Genomic DNA, 21,014 nt, shown 5'->3' on the forward strand with positions numbered 1-21,014 from the left:
GTATTTTGAATGTTACTCTAAAAAAGCGTTGCTGTGCGTTTTTTCTGTAGTCATTGCATTTCAAATTTGGCACCAAGTCCTTCGTAGAAATGTCCACTGACACACAGCAGTGATAACAGTAAATAAGGACGCGCCTCTGTGCAGGACACGCCCAAATCTACACGGCTGGTTGTACAACAAAGATCACGTGACACACTGTGTGTTTCATAAGTTTCAAATAGAGACAGAATAAGTAACATTGAAATGGACATGTGTGGATGAGATGATCTTCTGCTGTTAAATTATTCTCGTTTTGTGTCTTTCTTTCTTTTCATTGAGAAATTTACGGGTTAGTTTAGTATTTGGTCAGTCATGGTTTTCCCAGTATCCTGGGCTACTGCTCTGCTGACAGGCATCTTCTCAGCTCACATCGCCCAGCGTCTGTTTCTCCCTTACTTCTGGAAGGACGTCTTCTACCTGATTAAAGTCATCAGATACGGACTTCGCCTTGCGCGCTTCAAAAAGACCTCTAAAATCACCACGGTTCTGGATCGGTTCGTTCAACAGGCGCAGAAGATCCCTGACCAGCCTTTTCTGATCTTTGAGGGGGAATCGTTCTCGTACCGGGATCTGGATGAGCGCAGTAACCGGGTAGCGCGGGCTCTGCAGCAGCACACAGCCCTGAAGAAAGGAGACACGGTGGCGCTGCTCATGCACAACGAGCCCGACTTCATCTGCGTCTGGTTCGGTCTGAACAAACTCGGATGCGCCGTAGCTTTCCTCAACACCAACATCAAACCCAGATCTCTGCTGCACTGCTTCAACTCGTGCGGGGCAAAACTGCTGGTGGTCGGGGCAGGTAATGTTTACAATGCTGGACAACTGGATCATATTGACAAGCCCATTCACACCACTTGAATCCCAGTTGTAAAAACAAACACGAATAGGCAAGCTTCAGCAAATTACATAAAGAAGTTTCTTATCTGAATAAAGAATACACCATCCAAAATGATTCATTATATATATAGTAAGTATTTGTTGACATATACAGGCAATAATCAATATTCTTATTATTACTCCATTACATAGTCAGCTGCACAACGTTCTGCCTTGGATTTGGTTGGTATATTGGTAAATTTATCACAATAAAACATTAATGATAAACACTAATATCTTGTAACTCATTCAAGTGTTTTGCATTAGCTTTTATTTATTTTAAAAAAAATTTACCAGGAAATATGATTAACATCTTATTATGATATATGATTACATCTTATTTATTTATATTTTTATATCACCCCCTCTGGTACTTAAACTATATTTACAGGTATTTTTATCTATCTATTCATCTGTCTGGCTAGGAAGTGTAATGTATCCACTAAACATTTGGAATAAGAACACGTTTTTCATATCCACTAGTGCATGAATACCTAATCTTCATCTAATAACAACATTTTTTCCCAGATAAATGTGGTTTAGTGGGGTTAAACCAAAGTAAACACACTGAGAAAACAGTAAAATGCAGTAAAATAGTGCATCTGGCAACCCTAAGTGTCTAGATAAAGTACTGTATGGAAAAACAGCCGCTCTTTTGGTTCCCATTTACTCAGTAATATTCTTTAACATTAGCTAATACTAGTTACTACTTAATAAATGGCATAAATGATATATTTTAAGGTATCTACATGGACATTTGACATATTAAACTGCGTTCACACTGAGGTGAAAGTCGCTGATGTTGCTCCTGGTTTGTGTGCGAGAGGAGCCGCTGCTGCTGACACTTGAGGACGAGCACACAATGTACACAGTTAACTGACCAATATATTTATATATATATATATATATACATACCACACAGTTGCTTTTATTTAGTATTCATTGTAATACCTTAATTAAATATAGCGTTAAACTATATTACATGTTTTCTATACGTGCTAAAGAAAAGCTAACCAAAACAAATCACTTGAGCTGTGAGGAAACAACAGGAATCACGTGGAACCGGTGACCGACCAATCATATAACGCGAACGATCCTCTGACAGCACGAGCTCCTGTTTATCAGTGTTAAAGCGCCTTTTTTAATGAACCTAACACTAATAAAATAAAGTAAATACAGTAAAATGTTTCACCACTCATTGCTAATTCCAATATAAATTTATTAAGTGAGCAACTGAAAACATGTTTACAGTAATATATAAATGTATTGTATATAATGCCAAAGTAAATTACCTTTTTATTAGCATGTATTGTTTGAATAGTCACAACACTATCCAAATTTTATACTAATTTTATACTTTTTAATGTAAAATTATGTATAAATTTTTATTTTAAATATGCTCACCTTTGCAAAATAACACAGTATAATACATTACATTAGATACATTAAATCTGTTCCATTATTTTAAAGCAAAAGAGCTGAATTCAGTACAAATAATTTCTTATATATATATATATATATATATATATATATATATATATAAATATAATTTATAAATAACTGTTTTTAATATGTATCAGAATCTTTTCATTCGCCAAGTAGCAGATGTACGTACAAGGAATTTCTTTTGGTGCAGGTGTCAACATACATACAAGTTAAATAATAAAAAGGTACACTATATCTAAACATATAATAAACAATAAACAATGTAGCAGCAGCCTAAATATATACAATATATAAATATTAATTAACACAACTCATTAATTAATTGATACATTTTTTTTTCCATTAGGGTAATTAATAGGCTGGATGAATTCCCACAGCTCATGGTCAAGCTAGTTCCCTGGCCGGGCAGGCAGGCAGCTCCAGTTTTCTTCCCACTAGTTTAAAGACATGCAGTCAGACCAACAGGAGCTACTAGAAAACTGCCCTAAGTGTGTGTGAGTGTATATGTGTGTGTGTGAGACTGTAGTCTTTCTTACTTCTTAGGGTACAAGTACCCCCAAACAGCCAAACAGTGTGCATTCCTCATGTCTAAAAGCATCGTCACTCCTTATGTTTGCTACTTTCATTAAGTTTCCGATTAATACCTAATACTATTATTAGTAATTATGTTATTATTATCGGCCGAGATCTGTCCATTAAACAAGACATGAAAATTGTTTTTGAACTAGATATCCATTTAAATATTTATCACAGACAGTACTTTTTAACATTTAACATATTTAGTAATTCCAGATGTTGTCTGCATGAATGGTCCAACTGATTGACACCCCCCCCCCCCCCCCCCCCCCCCCCAAAAAAAAAAGTAATTTCATCCAGACACAATAACACAAACAAAAAGATTTAACGAATGGTTCTTTCCTGTTTTTGTAAAGACTTGTTGGATACATTGGAAGACATCCTGCCTAATCTGCAAGAGGACGGAATCTCAGTATGGGCTATGAAGGAGGTCTCTCACCTCGGGGTGCACTGCCTGGTAGACAAGCTAGAGGAGGCCTCATGTGATCCACTGCCAGCTGAGCTTAGATCTGCAACCTCACTTAAGTCTGCCACACTTTATATCTTCACTTCAGGGACCACAGGTGAGTAAGCTAACTGGAAAAATTAAAATTAAGTTCTGAATTTAAGGAATAGATCAAGATGAGTGTCTTGAAATATGACTTTGCTAATCTAAAACAGTTCTGAAGGACAAGCTGCACTGTGCCAGCTGTAAAGTTTGGTGGAGGAGGGATAATGCTATGGGGTTGTTTTTGTTTACATTGACGACATTTAGCAGACACTTTTCCACAAAGCGACTTACAATTGTGATTGAATTGTGCCCAACAGTGGCAACTTGGCGATGGTGGGGATTGAACCAGCAACCTTCTGATAACTAGTCTAGCTGGTATCGCTTCAGGGTTATGCTTATGCCCCTTAGTCCCAGTGAAGGGAAATCTTAATTTTTCATCATACCAAGACATTGCCATTGCCGATATAGGAACAGTTTAGGGAAGGCCCTGTTCTGTTGCAGCATGACCATGCCCCAGTGCACAAAGCAAAGTGAGTTTGGTGTTGAAGTCTGACATTAGTGTCTGACCTCACAAATGCTCTTCTGGATGAATCTGCAAAACATCCCACCGACACAGTCCAAAATCATGTAGAAAGCTTTCCCAGAAGAGTGGAAGCTGTTATAGCTGCAAAGGGAGGACAGTTCTTAAGTTTATCAGCTTTTTGTTAATATGTGGAAATTCCAATTTAATGCCTGCAAAACATTTTTTTTAAAAGTTGGAACGTGATTGGGGGTAAAAGAAGCATTAACGAAGGCTCAGTTGTTACACACAAGGAAAGGTTGATGTTTGACACTTTGCAAAAACTGCATTAGTAAATAGTCCTCACAAGGAATTGCAAGATTTCACCATCTACAATCCATTACACTATTGACAAATTGAAAGAAATCAAGTCCTGACCAAGAGAAAGTTATTCAAAACAATAAATTAATGAAATGTATTTTGTAATGTTAATTTTTTTAGCCATCTTTTATTTTTGATGACTTAATCCTGATCAAGGTTGCGGTGGGTCATTTGACAACACTCAGCACAAGGCAGGAATTTCTAGGGACAATTTAGCACAATCAATTCAGCTTGTGGATGTTTTGGGTGAAACTTTGACTCATGGGTCACTGAATTGTCTAACACCAATTTTATTTTTATCCATTACTTTATCCTGGTCAGAGATGCAGCAGGTTCAATTTGAACAGGAAACACTGAGCTCAAGGCCTTGAACAAGCTGCCAAGACCACCAAATTGGACATAACCGATCATGTCTGTGTAAATACCTGGCTGGCCTGTTGCACCACTGAGATTCAAACCTGGACCTGTCAGTGGGCCAGCATAACTATCGACTATACTATGCAAATATAGAAAAGTGTATTCTGGGTGAACATTTACTTTTCACTTGGCTTTGAACATTGAACACAGTAATCAAAAGGTCACATGGAGCAATTCACTCCATGTTAATCCAGGAATCACATGATGGCTGTCACACTGTAGACCAAAATTCCTTAGCAATAGATGTGTTTACAGTGTTCACTTATTGTTTTTTAATCATGTTACCACAGGGTTACCAAAAGCAGCTGTGATCACTCATCTACAGTCTCTGAAGGCCTCAGCTGGGTTTTGGGCATATGGTGGTACAGCAAAAGATGTGATCTACACACCACTTCCTCTCTACCACAGTGCGGCCTCCCTCATCGGCATTGGCGGCACAATAGAACTGGGTAATACACTGTTTAATAGCACATAAATGCCTACATTTTGTAATTGGTCATCTCAATCATTTATATTATTGTAAAAGTGGAATAGATAACAGATAATATGATGTGTTGTGGCATATACTGTATGGTATGAGTGCAATATGATGGAGTCCTATAATAGTATGTTAATATGAAGGAGCTAAATCCATCATCAATCACACTGAACCTTTTTAGAGGTACAGCGATACAGCTGCTTTAAATAAAAATGTACTGAATACCCTATTGGCTCTATGAATGTACACTATACTCAGGTCCAAGTTCTAGAAAACAGAAATGACCTGCAGTAAACTTGCCAGTCATCCATGCAACTGAATTTTATTTGATCAGTGTAAACAGAACATGCTTGTTGTTCTAGTTATTTATCCAGCCCTCTCAATTGAACACAAGGTTCCATTATATACCGGACATTTTGAGAAACTGTTTCATCACTTGTTTTTGTGGACACAACCTGAAGTAACCCCCCTCTGTGCCAGATTTAATCTGTGCTGGTCAGTGGAAGTCATTGCATCTGATAGTAAATTCCTAGTGTGGTCATTGCAAGATGTTGAGTCAAGATAAAGCCTGCTGGTAAAGCCTGCCTGTTTCTTAATCAGTTGTATGTGTGTAATGATGGAGACCTGAATCTGGAATTCCAAGGAATTTGCCAAGGAGCACTGGTGCTCCTGACTTGAAACAAGAACACACAGTATTATTAATGCAAGGCACTATTGTGAGTGGTCCAAGTGGGGGACAAATAATCAAGCCATTTGATTAAAATATTTGGAAAATCGGCCATGTGTCTCTATTTGTGTGGATCGCTTTCAGGTATCTGGAAAGCCACACCTATTACTAACAGGTGCACAAAGCAAACATGCATGCAGTGGCTATAAAAACACTGGCAGTAGATTATTGTAGATTAGTAGTTAACAAAAGTGCTCAATGACTTTCAGGTCTACAAGTACACTTTTACAATCACTGTCATGAAGATGCCACTTTCCAACAAGTCTTTGCCCTGCTAGACCAGTCAATTGACCTTAAAGTTATTGTTAAATTGCAAAGATTAGTAGGTAGCTACTATGACTGTTGTGCATTTATCACGTCTTTCTTTTGTGTTTTTTTGTGTTTTTTTCATTCCATAGGTGCAACATGTGTTTTAAAAAAGAAATTCTCAGCCTCCCAGTTCTGGAATGACTGCAGAAAGTATGACATTACAATATTTCAGTATATCGGGGAGCTTTGCCGCTATCTCTGCAATCAGCCTAAGGTAATTAATTGCTCAATGTCTGGCTAACTAGCAGGTCTGGGATTTCTTGTTTTTCAGGTATTTGATGAGCTTTGTATGGATTGACAAATCGAACAGCATCCTGTTTAGGTCACTGTTACATGGTTTAATATGAACACGTCTTAAAACATTTTTTCATTTTGCCCTTTTATTAAGACTAAAGCTGACTTTTTAGACTCCCAAAATCACATTTTTAAATTAATTCGTACAAGTGGCTAAATCTGAAAATACTGTTGTTTTTTTCTTTTAGTGTGATTGGCAGAAAACAAAAAAGAAACCCTGAGAAATAATCTTTTCAGAAACCCTGAGAAATAATCTCTCAGTTCCAAACTGAATATATTGTTCCCTATAACTAGGGCCCTACTAAATTCATAGGAAAATGTGCCTAATTTCGGACCTCATTTTTCAAAAATCACAGATTTTACGCAAGTGCCACATTTCACGACGGTCATTAAATTACACTAATAAATTGAATGATAGAATAAATGGAGGCTACAATACACAGCACAGCCGACCTTAATAGTTGAATGTAAACCTAGAACATCCAGCGAAACACATCCATGTTTTGACCCCCCCTCGGCGTCCACAAAATTGGTTGGGAGTTTTCCAAACTCGGTTACCTAAGTGTGTTTTTAGCTGCTTTACACTTGGACATCTTGGATATTTTGACTAAGCGATTGCTAACTGAATTGCCGTAGGGTTGCTAGGACCACCTCATATTGCAGATTAACCAGTAAACACAAGGCACTTGAACGTTATGTGATGAAAAATGTTAAATCGCTGAACACAGACGTTAAATTTTGAATTTCACAGCAAATAGCATATTACACGGGAGGTAAGAAACCATTTTGGATTCGGGCCACTACACTTAACTGTAGCAGCAATATAATGTTGTGATGTAATAGTACATTAGGAAAAATGTCAACAGCATGAAATCAGTGCCAGTGTGGAGTGGACCTACACCAGATGTGAAAGGATGCTGTCCCTGCGCTTTGATTTTAACTTAGTCTTTGCTTACTGTGTCAAAAAGTAACTCTTTTGTTGCATTTAGTGACATTTTCATGCTGTAAAACCTCGAGGATAGTTGGAGGATAGTTTTAGTTTATTACTATTACTACTTTCAATAAAATTTTTATTACCATGTAAATGTAAAAACTCTAATTTGACTAAAGCTGAAGCCAATCACCAAATTGCACCTGGACTGCCTACTTCTCATACTCTTGTTTTTTAAAACAGTACCATTTTCATACAAAAATATTCAAATGATCTTCCCAACTATCCCACAACCAAGCAAAGCGTCACGGCTACATTAGGTCACTGTCATTCTTTGTGGACCAGCTTTCCTTCTGCAATGCCACAATGAACAAGCGCTTTGAAAGCACTCTTTGTGCCAGCATACCGCCTCTACAGCCAGCCAAACTGGCCGCCGTACCGCCTACAATCAGTACGCTCATAACAGAAACACAGACTCTATTGGAGTTTCTACCAACCCGTTTTCTACACCACTTATATTTATGCAGAAGAAAACATGACCGGAGATACCAAAGATGGAAATATGCTGTGAGAAATATTGCAATAAAGAGTAACACTTTCTTTATCTATAATCATGGTAAAATATGGGGTATTATTGTACAATCCTGATGGTATATGCTTATACGTATTATTGGGATTCAGCTATTTGTTTAAGTAAGCTAGCTGCTGAAAAAAGTTAAAACAGGTTAGAAAGGTGTTATGGTACTTTTATTTTTTTTGCATTGTTTCGATTAATTACAGGGGAATGAGAGCCATTTGCATGCTTTGAAATATGTCCACAAGTGCATAATTTAATATTTTGTGTGCTGCTGAATTGCTGTCATTTACTGTCATTTTGTTTAAACAAGCTGCTCCCATGAATTTTTATACCATCCTACAATACCACTGAGACGCACCATGCACAGTTGCTTTATCTTTGATAAATTATGTGTGATCATGAAAACATCATACAAACACTTATTTGTAGCCAGATTAGTATAGTGTCTTTTTATCATAGAACACCAATAAAAAAATCCTTGCAGAACGTTTCTAGTTTGACTGTCGTTCATGTACAGCATTTTTAAGATCCACCTAGAGATTTTTAGTGGTGTTTTATTCAGAATAATGTGATCAGTCCAAACGATTTAGTTTGTTCATGGTGGATTTTTAAGGTATGTTTCGAACCATTGCTCTTTTGTAAAAGCCAGCCTCATTTTTGCCTTAGATTCTTGATTGACTTTGTCACTTTTCCTTCCAGAATCTGAATTTGCTTTTATTTTGTAAAATCCATTTTCTATCCAAAGCATATTAGATCGATTTCCACTGTGTGTGTGTGTGTGTTGCATGGGGGTGGATTGTGCCTCTGGCTTATCTTCATGTTGTTTTGCATACTTCAGACTTTGAACTTCATGATTAGGGCACAGGTGAGGTTTTCCTTTTAATGACTCTTCCATGCAGAACATGTTTGGCAAGCAGGTCTGCATAATAAAATGGTGCACCAGCACTCAGGTGCTTTGTTTTCTTGGTCTTGCCAAATCTACAAACCTTCCATTATCTGTTGTTTAATGACATTTGGATGGTGGGCATTGCGAGCTAGATGCACTTTTTCAACATTGTCATCATTCCCATTATTCCTGAAGGCATTAGCTGGTTGAATAAGACCATGGGTGTCTAGTGTTGTCAGATCATTTATTATCAGAAATTATTATCAGTTTGTTATCAGTCTGCTTAACAAGTAATTCCAGTGGTTTTCTTTGTGTAGTTTGAGTTTCCTCTCAAATCTAGTTTCTATTCCATTTAATTCTTACTTCATATTGGGACAAATTAAACATTTTGAAGCTTGAAATTTTGGTCGAATGTGAGATATTTAACTTTAGTAATATTGTATGTAAGTTGGGTAACAAAAACAGCATTTATTTTAAGGGACTGAATGCACACTGAATAGGGGAAAGTGAATAAGCTGGGTGAGCAGGTCTGTTAACCTCTCAGTGTACTGGTGTGACAGACTGCCTTTGTTAACCCACACAGTTGCTCAGTGTGAAATGATGAATAACCGTGGATCTTTTTATGCTGGTACTTGAGTGTAAACTGGAACCTGGTCCAGTGGTCTACAGAAAGTCAACCTTTTTATTCAAGTGTTTAGCCAGCTTATTTTATAGCAGTCAAATTATAATTGCTTGCTGTATGTGTATGTGTTTACCAGGAGGAAAATGAGAAGGATCATAAAGTGCGTATGGGTGTTGGAAATGGTCTTCGGGCGGACATATGGAGAGAGTTTCACCATCGGTTTGGCGAGCTCCGCATGTGTGAGCTGTACGGCTCCACAGAAGGAAACCTCTGCTTCATGAACCATATCGGCAAGATAGGAGCTGTTGGCCGCTCCAACTTCTTCTACAAGGTGAGTCTGCATCGGTTATCCATGCAAAGTTTACGAGCAGAGCTTAAAGCTAACTTTGTAGCCAAGCATCCTCTGAATTTATGCTTCTCCCACCAAGGTTTCTTAATTGCAGCCCTGCTATAGTCTTTCAAAGCTCACAATATATGATTTTCTGTATACTGTGTTGTCTGTACTTAGGGAATTTTAGCAACTATTCTGTAAAGTGGCCATTTATGTCTTAACTTATGACCTTTGTACGCTTTTGTATCTCTCTCCTATTAAACCTTTAAAAATGCTTTAGTTTTTGCGATGAAAGCACTTCAGGTAATTCAGGTATGACATTATTTGGCCTCTAATGTTGCATTGAAATCTCAACTAGCTTAATGTCAAAGCTCTTTTATAGCTAATAAATAATGTAAACTGTAATTAACTTAGAAGTCAGCCACATGTACGTCTTAGTACTCTAAACCCTAATCACAGTAAATCAGCACTAAAGCAGAATAGGTGTAATGTCCCGTGATTAAATCTAAAATGTAACATTTCCACTTCCCTTGTTTGTAGCTCTTGTTTAAGTATGACTTGGTGAAATATGACATGGTGAAAGACGAGCCTGTAAGAAACGAGCATGGTTTCTGTGAGCGGGTTAAAAAAGGTAAGTGCACTTGTATTGCAAGTATGCCTTAAACAAATCAACAGTTGGAATCCTGTATAACCAGTCTAAACAAAGCTACACCAATTCCTACTCCCTACCATTTACATTAAAGTAGAAAGGGGTTTTGCTAAAAGAAGGGGTCTAAATAAAAGCAACTGACCGCATATAAAGAACTAGCTATCTACCACCATTGAGGTTCAAGTGTTAATTTCTTTCTCTCCTACTGTAAGTCTGTGTGCTAGTTCAAAACCCATAATACACAAAATAAATAATGTACTGTACAGTAAATACAAATAAACCTGTAGTTTTCCTAATAAAATAACTATGAAGCTGCCTTGTCATGGACTGGCGACCCTTCTGGGGTATTTCCTACATTTTGTCTGGTGAATTGCACCCCCCGCGACGCTGAGTAGGATAACACAGTAATAAAACAGGCCATGAATGAATGAGTGAATTATGACGCTCACAATACTAAAGCTTTAGCGTTCTAGGGTTGGGAGCAACTCATCACATTAATTAGTACAATGGTCAGCTTAAAATTATTTTTACTACTTTTATTTTTTCTATTTTCTGTTTATTGTGTAAATGTAGTGTGACTGTATAGTTTTATTGATGGCAGTCCTTTTGATGGCTGATACCAGCATGCAACCCTAAATTTGAATAACAATACAATTCAACATTAGACCCTGGAGGATTCAGCTAGATATAGACAATAAATTACTAGTTTGGATGTTGCTATGGAACCTGTAAAAATATACAGTGTATCACAAAAGTGAGTACACCCCTCACATTTCTGCAAATATTTCATTATATCTTTTCATGGGACAACACTATAGACATGAAACTTGGATATAACTTAGAGTAGTCAGTGTACAACTTGTATAGCAGTGTAGATTTACTGTCTTCTGAAAATAACTCAACACACAGCCATTAATGTCTAAATGGCTGGCAACATAAGTGAGTACACCCCACAGTGAACATGTCCAAATTGTGCCCAAAGTGTCAATATTTTGTGTGACCACCATTATTATCCAGCACTACCTTAACCCTCCTGGGCATGGAATTCACCAGAGCTGCACAGGTTGCTACTGGAATCCTCTTCCACTCCTCCATGATGACATCACGGAGCTGGTGGATGTTAGACACCTTGAACTCCTCCACCTTCCACTTGAGGATGCGCCACAGGTGCTCAATTGGGTTTAGTCCATCACCTTTACCTTCAGCTTCCTCAGCAAGGCAGTTGTCATCTTGGAGGTTGTGTTTGGGGTCGTTATCCTGTTGGAAAACTGCCATAAGGCCCAGTTTTCGAAGGGAGGGGATCATGCTCTGTTTCAGAATGTCACAGTACATGTTGGAATTCATGTTTCCCTCAATGAACTGCAGCTCCCCAGTGCCAGCAACACTCATGCAGCCCAAGACCATGATGCTACCACCACCATGCTTGACTGTAGGCAAGATACAGTTGTCTTGGTACTTCTCACCAGGGCGCCGCCACACATGCTGGACACCATCTGAGCCAAACAAGTTTATCTTGGTCTCGTCAGACCACAGGGCATTCCAGTAATCCATGTTCTTGGACTGCTTGTCTTCAGCAAACTGTTTGCGGGCTTTCTTGTGCGTCAGCTTCCTTCTGGGATGACGACCATGCAGACCGAGTTGATGCAGTGTGCGGCGTATGGTCTGAGCACTGACAGGCTGACCTCCCACGTCTTCAACCTCTGCAGCAATGCTGGCAGCACTCATGTGTCTATTTTTTAAAGCCAACCTCTGGATATGACGCCGAACACGTGGACTCAACTTCTTTGGTCGACCCTGGCGAAGCCTGTTCCGAGTGGAACCTGTCCTGGAAAACCGCTGTATGACCTTGGCCACCATGCTGTAGCTCAGTTTCAGGGTGTTAGCAATCTTCTTATAGCCCAGGCCATCTTTGTGGAGAGCAACAATTCTATTTCTCACATCCTCAGAGAGTTCTTTGCCATGAGGTGCCATGTTGAATATCCAGTGGCCAGTATGAGAGAATTGTACCCAAAACACCAAATTTAACAGCCCTGCTCCCCATTTACACCTGGGACCTTGACACATGACACCAGGGAGGGACAACGACACATTTGGGCACAATTTGGACATGTTCACTGTGGGGTGTACTCACTTATGTTGCCAGCTATTTAGACATTAATGGCTGTGTGTTGAGTTATTTTCAGAAGACAGTAAATCTACACTGCTATACAAGTTGTACACTGACTACTCTAAGTTATATCCAAGTTTTAGTTCTATAGTGTCGTCCCATGAAAAGATATAATAAAATATTTGCAGAAATGTGAGGGGTGTACTCACTTTTGTGATACACTGTATATATTAGTAGAAGCACAGTTGCCTGCACTCTTCATAACCATGGAGTTTGAACCATTTTATATTTGTTGAGTAAATCTAGATGTTTAAACCTAATGTAAATGTACCCTGATTGTTTTTTTTCTCCAGGTGAGATGGGGTTGTTATTGTCCAAGATTAGTTCCAAGACTCCCTTTTTTGGTTATGCTGGGAGCAAACAGCTGACCGAGAAAAAGCTAATGAGGAACGTGTTTAAGAAAGGCGATGCCTATTTTAACACAGGCGACTTGATGGTTGAGGACAAGGAGAGTTTTATCTCGTTTAAGGACCGAGTTGGGGACACCTTCAGGTAAAGAGAGAAATGTTATTTGCATGTCACATAGTCAGAGCTGGTCGGTTAGTTTAGAGTTCAAATCAAGCATGCAGGACATGAACATGTGGGGTAGTTGGATAGCATCTGGATGAGTCACTCCAATTATTTCCTGTTAACACTGTTGTCGGTGACAGTAGGAATAAGTAACTACTGCATAAGCCTACTGAATTCTTTATATCTTAACACCCATTGTTGTAAATTAAAGGTCCAGGTTTGGTTTCTTCAAAACCATCCAGTCAATGCCCCCTTGTGGAGGCTTTATGTAACATCTTGTACACCACAGAGAGAGTAAGATGCATTGCTTGTTGCCTGGGTCGCTTGAACCAACAAGCTTTAACGTTTTACCCTATTAAACACAATGAACTGCATTAAAATGTTGCCTGACTAATTATGACACACTGTAGTAGCAAATAGTAAATTGCTACATGCTGCTGATATTAACCCACATAAATGCATTTTTTATAAAACACGTTTGTGAAATTATTGGTACTGAGATCATAAATGTGGTTAATAAATGTTCTGATTTTAAGCTAATTTGCAGAAAGTATTTCAGAAACCCAATTTTGTTGCTAATTCTTCACATCAGGTTTGAAAAATAAGCTGCTCTAGTTGCATTAAAAGCTTGAGTACCATGTTTTTAAGAACTTCCTTCCTTCCTCGTCCTAGCAACATTGGCAACAGTAGACAAAACCTAAAAAGCAAAATGAAACACAAAGGTATTAAGGATGGAAACACTAACAGCACGGATGGGTGTGCAACCCGTGACTTTTATGAGAAGCTGAAAAGCATTTTGAAGGACAGACACAGTTTGTTTAGCTTATCTTTAGATATGGAAAATGCATTGGAGGATGTGGTGGAAATTCATATAAATAATGCTGGACCGCCCAGTGTTGAGCTGGCCTTTGACCCAGCCTTTATATCAAGTTTATGCTCATGTTATTTATACCAACAACAACAATAAAAATGTTGGTGAAAACCCAGGTTCCCATCCCTCTAGTGGAATTTGGCTTGGAATTTAACTTCCCATATGTCTGTGTGTTCCATCCTCCTTTCCAAAACATGCCTGTATTTTAACTGTCCGCTACGTGTGAATGAAGTACAAGAACATGATGCCCTGCAATAATCTGCCACCCTGTCAAAGGTCAGTTCCTGCCTTGCAGTGCTACTGAAACAGGCTTCTGACCCTAAGCAAAGATAAAGCATAACTGAAGACGAATGGAAATACTTTAACAAAGAAGAAATAATAATACTGATAGAAATACACGGTCCATTTGCACCCCAGGTTGAGTTTTTGCTGTGATTTACCAGACTGGTCTGGCTATAGCACTCAACAAACATAATTGGCTGTGTTTGAGGGAGGAAAGACTGGATGCTGAATCACCTCTCGCTGGTGCAACAGTGCCTACTAGTGTGTGGACAAAGCATCAACATAAGTGGTGGAGGAATAGCGTGTTCATCCATATGTATACATTTAAATTGGTAGGAGTAGAGGAATACAAAAAAGAAAAATAATACACAGCTCAAAAATACAATGTTAAACTTAGTGGTCGAGTCTATTAAATTACCAGATTTTAGCTGGGGTGTGTTTTTTTTACAAAAGCAGAAACTAATTTACCCTACACACAAATACCTCAAGCAAACTATAGAATTTGTGATCAGACCCTTGGTGAGAATCAGATTTTAGAAATAAATTTAATTAAAGTCTGCCCTGCTGTATAAACATGGTTACAAGGTACAGCTCACATAAAGTGTGATTTATTTTGGGCTGACACTTGTGGACCGAATGGCTGATTTGTTTACCATGAACGTATGTGATTTTTAGATGGAAGGGTGAAAATGTGGCCACCACAGAGGTGACAGAGTTTCTGGGATTGCTGGACTTTATTCAGGAGGCCAATGTGTATGGAGTAGAGGTTCCAGGTACTGCATGTGAACATTTTTACAATCAAATACACAGAAAAACTTGATTTACTAATAAAGAAAAAAAACAGTCGAGACATGGGTCTCATGTAATTAGTCGTAGAAAATTATGAGAAAATAATTTTTTTTTAGGTGGACTAAAGTGTAATGGGAATAATACATTTTAAATAAATGCAAATGCAATAAATCTATTTTTGAACTGTTATTATTATCCAGATGGCAAAAAGCCTGTGTATCCTGGCATGATTACAATCAGATCTGCATTTTAAAACAAACTCCAAAATCTCAGTGTTAACAGTTTTAAAACTTATACCTAAATCATTCTAAAAGTATTCAGATCATTAAGATTTTTAATGTATGCAAGTTCTTTTAACTCTAGTATAGAAAACAAAATTCTGATACTGGTGGAGGGTTGAGGGTTCAAGCCCGATCACAACTAAGCTGCCACTGTTGGCCTATTAAGCAAAACTTGTAATCCTGTGTTTCTTGGAAATAATCTAGTATCGACTGAATTCATTTTCAGTTAAAGTATTTACAAGGCATCTTATGTAAATCCAAGTTCGCATTTTAAACAGATACCTTGTAATTGCTTCCAGAAACAGGGTTTGGAGGCAGAACAAAATAAATGCAAAACCACAAACCACACATTGCTCATTTACTTTAATGTCATATATAATAAAGCCTACTTTCAATGTATTCAACCTTTTAAGGCACAGACTCCCCACTTTTTATACTAACACTAATGCTGAGATTAGAATTACTGTTGTTGGAGTACATGATTCTTTATTCATTTGACAGGAGATAAAATCAGTGAATAAATCTGCACTGTTACAGGTCACGAGGGTCGAGCTGGCATGGCAGCCATGATTGTGAGACCTAGCTTTAAGTTTGATGGGAAGAAGCTGTTTGAGAATGTCTTGTTTCACCTGCCGACCTACGCTCGCCCCCTTTTTATTAGAATACAGGTAAGTGCATGTCGATTTTACCTAAAGACACATTTAGAAATATGTTACACATTGTTTGTGCAACATATTGAAGGCTTTGTCAGGCTTTTAAACAATGTAAATTATTTTTGGGACAAGCCTGCTCCCTGCTGCTTGTTGAACAACACACACATTGGCTTAAAATCAGAATCAGGTTATACTCTCAAGGTTTCTTCCTGTATTTTTAATGGAGTTTTCCCTTGCCACTGTTGCCCTCGGCTTGCTCAACAGGGGTTTTTGGTCTGTTGGTCCTGGATTCTGTAAAGTTGCTTTGAGGCAATGTTCATTGTAAAAAGACTTGACTTGACTTAACTTGATACTGGCCAAATAAGCTGGGCAAACAAAATTATGTGGACAAGAAGTCTTTAAACTTTAAACGTATTAATGTTTTACAATTAGAACACATTATTGTTTTAAAATGAAAACACATTAAAGTTGTTACTGAGGCCTTAAGGAAAGCCAGCAAATTATGGATAAAATTTGTGAATGTAAACAACAATAATTATTATTTGAAAACCTGTAAGGATTTTAGGATTTTCACCCGTGAATTAAAAAAAAGGATTATGAGAAATCAATTATGTCTGCATTAACGTGATTGGTGATTTGGTTATATGTTTAATGCTTTTTGTCTTTCCTCAGGGACTGCATATGCAAATTAGCTTGTTAGCTAACTCTGGTGCGATGCATCTTTTCTGTGTAAGATTAATGTATTAAGTGCATGGTCCCTGACAAATAAAATAAATAAATAAAAATAAAAGTACAATTAAAATACTGTAACCAGCTAAGTGTATTTAAACACTACAAATGGTATTTTTTTGGTAGTTTATCAATGCTGTAGTACCATTTCGGGACAAGACAAAGCATAATAATGTCTACAAGTATTGTCAGGTATCAGTGCATTATTGGATGTAGTTCAGCAATTATGGTGAAAAAATAAAAACATGGTAATTATTTAGAAAACAGATTATAATTATTATAAATAAATGTACATGCAGTTAACATATACAAATAGCATACAATGTTTTGTTTTATACTGTATATCTTTTTGGATTTAATGGGAATAGATCAGTCATGAATTCATGAACTTGTCAGTTAACTCAACTGTTGTTTAGCTACCGTAACACCTTAGACAATTGATTCTGCATTTATTTTGGTAGGCTATGCATTTATTATATATTTTTCATATATAAAAGACTATTTAAAGGTGGTTTAATTTAGGAACATGTTTACTTAAACCTTTTTGTGATTGGAAAATGAAATATTGCGTTTGAATGAGTTAAAAATATTATTATGGCAGTGTAACTTTCGGACAACTGTTTTTGTTCAAATCTTATAACTATGCATGTTGAAATTTTCTTTCAAAACTCTTTGCATGTTTATTAACATTGACTTTAACAGCACAGGGCTTTATATTTTTTCCAGTTTATATTGTTATTTCTAAATTAATTCAGTAAACTGTTTTATAACTTACATACTTTTTAATAAATCATTAAAATGTTTCTGAATGCAAGATAAAGGACTTGACTATAAACATTTTATTTTTATGACATTTTACTGTTTCATCTGTTCGTACAGAAGGTATTACATTTGATCATACATTTAAATTAGTTATAAAGTGTTTAAAATGTTTTGTTGTTGTTTTTCAGTATTGTAAAAATAATTGATTACACAGTACTTCTGATACATAAATACAAATACTATGAGTCACTTTAATACTTGAGTAGATTTACCATGGCCTACATTAATTAATATACATTTATCAGAAAAATATTTTCACTTAAGTATAAATATTAAGTACTACGTACACCATACAAATTGTTATCATTTTTCAATGTTAAGAATAGAAATGTTATCGCATCCCTAATGTCAGGATATTTATTTCTGTGTTTGTATAGGAGTCAATGGAGATGACGGGCACATTCAAGCAGCAGAAATTTAATCTGGTGAAGAGTGGATTCAACCCTTCCACCATATCTGACCCTCTCTATTTTTTAGACTATACCGAGAAGAGTTATAGTCTCCTCACAGACTCTGTGTATGAAAGCATAACATCAGGACAGCTCAAGCTCTAGCTTTTAAATTTGCACAAGGCTCTGTTACATTAGCCAAAGAGGAGCCATGTTGTTATGAAGAAAGAGCCTGATTGTGTCCAGCTCGTTTGTAGTGTTTTATATTTGATGGAGTTTGAGAACAATACAGAACAAGTTCATGCTGAATAATGAATTGCTTTCTCCATTGTAAACATTTCACATGGACAGCATTGGTTAATAATAAATTAGACTGTTAATGACTTTTGGCCTTTGCAGAGGAGACTGATTACTAGGATGCTAGCGCAGCCTGAATCTCACCAGTGCCTATTTGGTATTGGATTCTGGTGCCGTCCTTGCCAGTGCCTTTCTTTTTGGCACAAAAAAAAAGGCCAGGTGACACTCAACACTAACAATGTTTGACAATACCTCTACCTTTATTATTTTGTTGATTCAAGCTCTCATCTATTCCTCTGCTATCTCGGGAAGTAATGGAGATCAAAGCATTGAACACACATAGCTGCTACCATAATAAAACTTGAACCTGAATTTATTTTAGATGTAAAGCATTCCAAAATATTTAAATATAGACTGTATATACATACCTCTGTACCTATACGCCCATTTGCCGTCGAACTAGGCAGCACAGAGGGATATGACTACTAACATAGGTGAGCTGCTGAATCTCATTCCACAGCCACCTAGTTACATCTAGCAGTAGGTATCATAAGTAAATGGTGTTGTTAATAAGCTGACATAGTACTTAGTACACCTCTTTGTGAAATGGAAGTGGGACAGCATTTGCACTGTTTTTCATAATGAGAATAAGAAAATATGTACTTAAACGATAAAACAACAAGGAAATGGGCGCATTAAATGCAAATAAATCAAGATATTGTGCTAAACCAAACAGCAGGACATATACAATGTGATGAATTAAATAATAAAGGAATTGCCTTTAGAATATGAAAGAGCTGTGGTTTAATGATTTAAGATTCACTCACACCACCACAATCTTCATTGCTCACAAACATGGCATAAGTTTACCTCACAAGTCTACCTATCTAATTAATAGCCATGCTAATAAGCAATACACATTATAAACAGAACGGCCAGGCATGCAGCCAGCACAGATTAAGACATTGTGAAAAAATACCTGGAGAAATCCCACAAAAACAGACTTGTATTTATCTTCTCGCCACAGTAACTGAAGCCACTGCAGCTTCTGTTGGATTAATATGCACAGGCAAATATGCATCCTCTAAGTAACTAGCTGTTACATCATTTAGCAGATAGATTTTATTAGATATTCCATAACTAGTCTATCACAATGAACTCTGTTTCTTCCTAATAGTGTCCCATTCATATAAATGTCCACATGCATGGCTAAATATATAAGCAATGACACCACACTGTATTTTACACCCTTTATAAATACAGTATGTAATTAGAGACCTTATAAATGCCATAAGTTACATAAGATTGCACAAGCGAACCCCAAGTAAACCAGAACCTAAGCTCTCCAGCTAGCTATGTGACTCAATACAAAATTGCTATTTTGTACAGTGAGAGTGTTGTTTAAACTTTACACTGTGGCACTTGATATTAAACATGACAGATCTACTATTGCATGCTGTCAGCTTTAAATAAATAGACTTTTCTCTGGCTGATCTAAACCAGTTGCACCAGAAACACACAGACATTAATAAATAAGGTGAGCTGTGTTTGGTGTGCTGTGGCTGGAATAAAGATACCTGGAAACAGTCAGGGGAAAAACTGATCTAATTTTAAATTTTTTGTCCAAGGCCTACAAATGGTGCATACTATATTGTTTGAGAGGTGCTTCCATAGAAAACATTTCCCTACTCCAGTTTAAGAAGACAACAGTTATAGGATACAAATATGCTGAAACCCTGTTAAAACAAAGGAATAAGTAGAAGACCTTTTAAAGATGCTATAGAAGATAAGCAGGTGCATGTTAGTTCTCAGCTTAAGTGCTTAGTAAAGAGATGGATCTTTAATCCACCATTTTTAAAATGCTCATAGTCTTTATTTACTTGAACAACTAATACAACTTTTTATTTAACTAACACATTTTGCAATACAAAATACATGTATATGTCCTTTTTTTCCATGTGCCATCCCGACCATTTGAGGGGGTTAAGATTTAACTGGAGTTACTCCACACCAAACTCATCTTTATGAAAACTGCGTTGTGCACAGACGCATAGTCATACTGAAACTGAAAAGGGCTTTTTCCAAACTATTGGCTACAATTTTTTGGCCATATAGTCTAGTGTAGTTAGTACATATTTTGTGATGTCATGTGGTATTTGTGGTGTCAGGTACCTGTCTCATGAACATTAGTTTGCATAATATTTTTTATTATAAAAGGACGTTGCCTTCACCAAACTGTTGCTACAATGAAGCATCATTTATTTTATGATTTGTAATGTCATGCGGTATTTGTGATGTCATATACCTGTCTCATGAGCATTAGTTTGATTTATATTTTTTATTGTAAAAGGAAACTATCTTCACAAAACTGTCATATTAATGATTTTATAGGCCTGTTAGTCATGGCTGTAGCTAAACTGCACCAGAGAAGCTTATACATAATTTGCGGTGCTCCATGTAGCTAATATATACAGGTACATCGATCAGCCATAACATTATGACCACCTCCTTGTTTCTACACTCACTGTCCATTTTGTCAGCTCCACTTACAATATAGAAGCACTTTGTAGTTCTACAATTAATGACTGTAGTCCATCAGTTTCTCTCCATACTTTTTCTTCAATGATCAGGACCCCCATAGTACCACCACAGAGCAGGTATTATTTGGGTGGTGGATCATTCTCAGCACTGCAGTG

The 21,014-nt window shown here is 37.1% G+C and overlaps 1 protein-coding gene across 1 annotated transcript; it reads left to right on the plus strand.

Moving 5' to 3' along the window:
- The first annotated feature begins 230 nt into the window (after positions 1 to 230).
- slc27a6 (solute carrier family 27 member 6) lies at positions 231 to 19,112 on the plus strand. Its single transcript, XM_063014620.1, has 10 exons — positions 231 to 838; positions 3,294 to 3,500; positions 5,015 to 5,173; positions 6,328 to 6,452; positions 9,685 to 9,879; positions 10,420 to 10,510; positions 12,989 to 13,187; positions 15,034 to 15,131; positions 15,966 to 16,096; positions 18,010 to 19,112. Exons 1-10 carry the CDS (start codon positions 352 to 354, stop codon positions 18,184 to 18,186), a joined length of 1,869 nt encoding a protein of 622 aa, XP_062870690.1. The 5' UTR covers positions 231 to 351; the 3' UTR covers positions 18,187 to 19,112.
- Positions 19,113 to 21,014: the final 1,902 nt, after the last annotated feature.

The sequence above is a fragment of the Trichomycterus rosablanca genome, chromosome 18 (genome assembly GCF_030014385.1).
Source record: "Trichomycterus rosablanca isolate fTriRos1 chromosome 18, fTriRos1.hap1, whole genome shotgun sequence".
Lineage (NCBI taxonomy): Eukaryota > Metazoa > Chordata > Actinopteri > Siluriformes > Trichomycteridae > Trichomycterus > Trichomycterus rosablanca.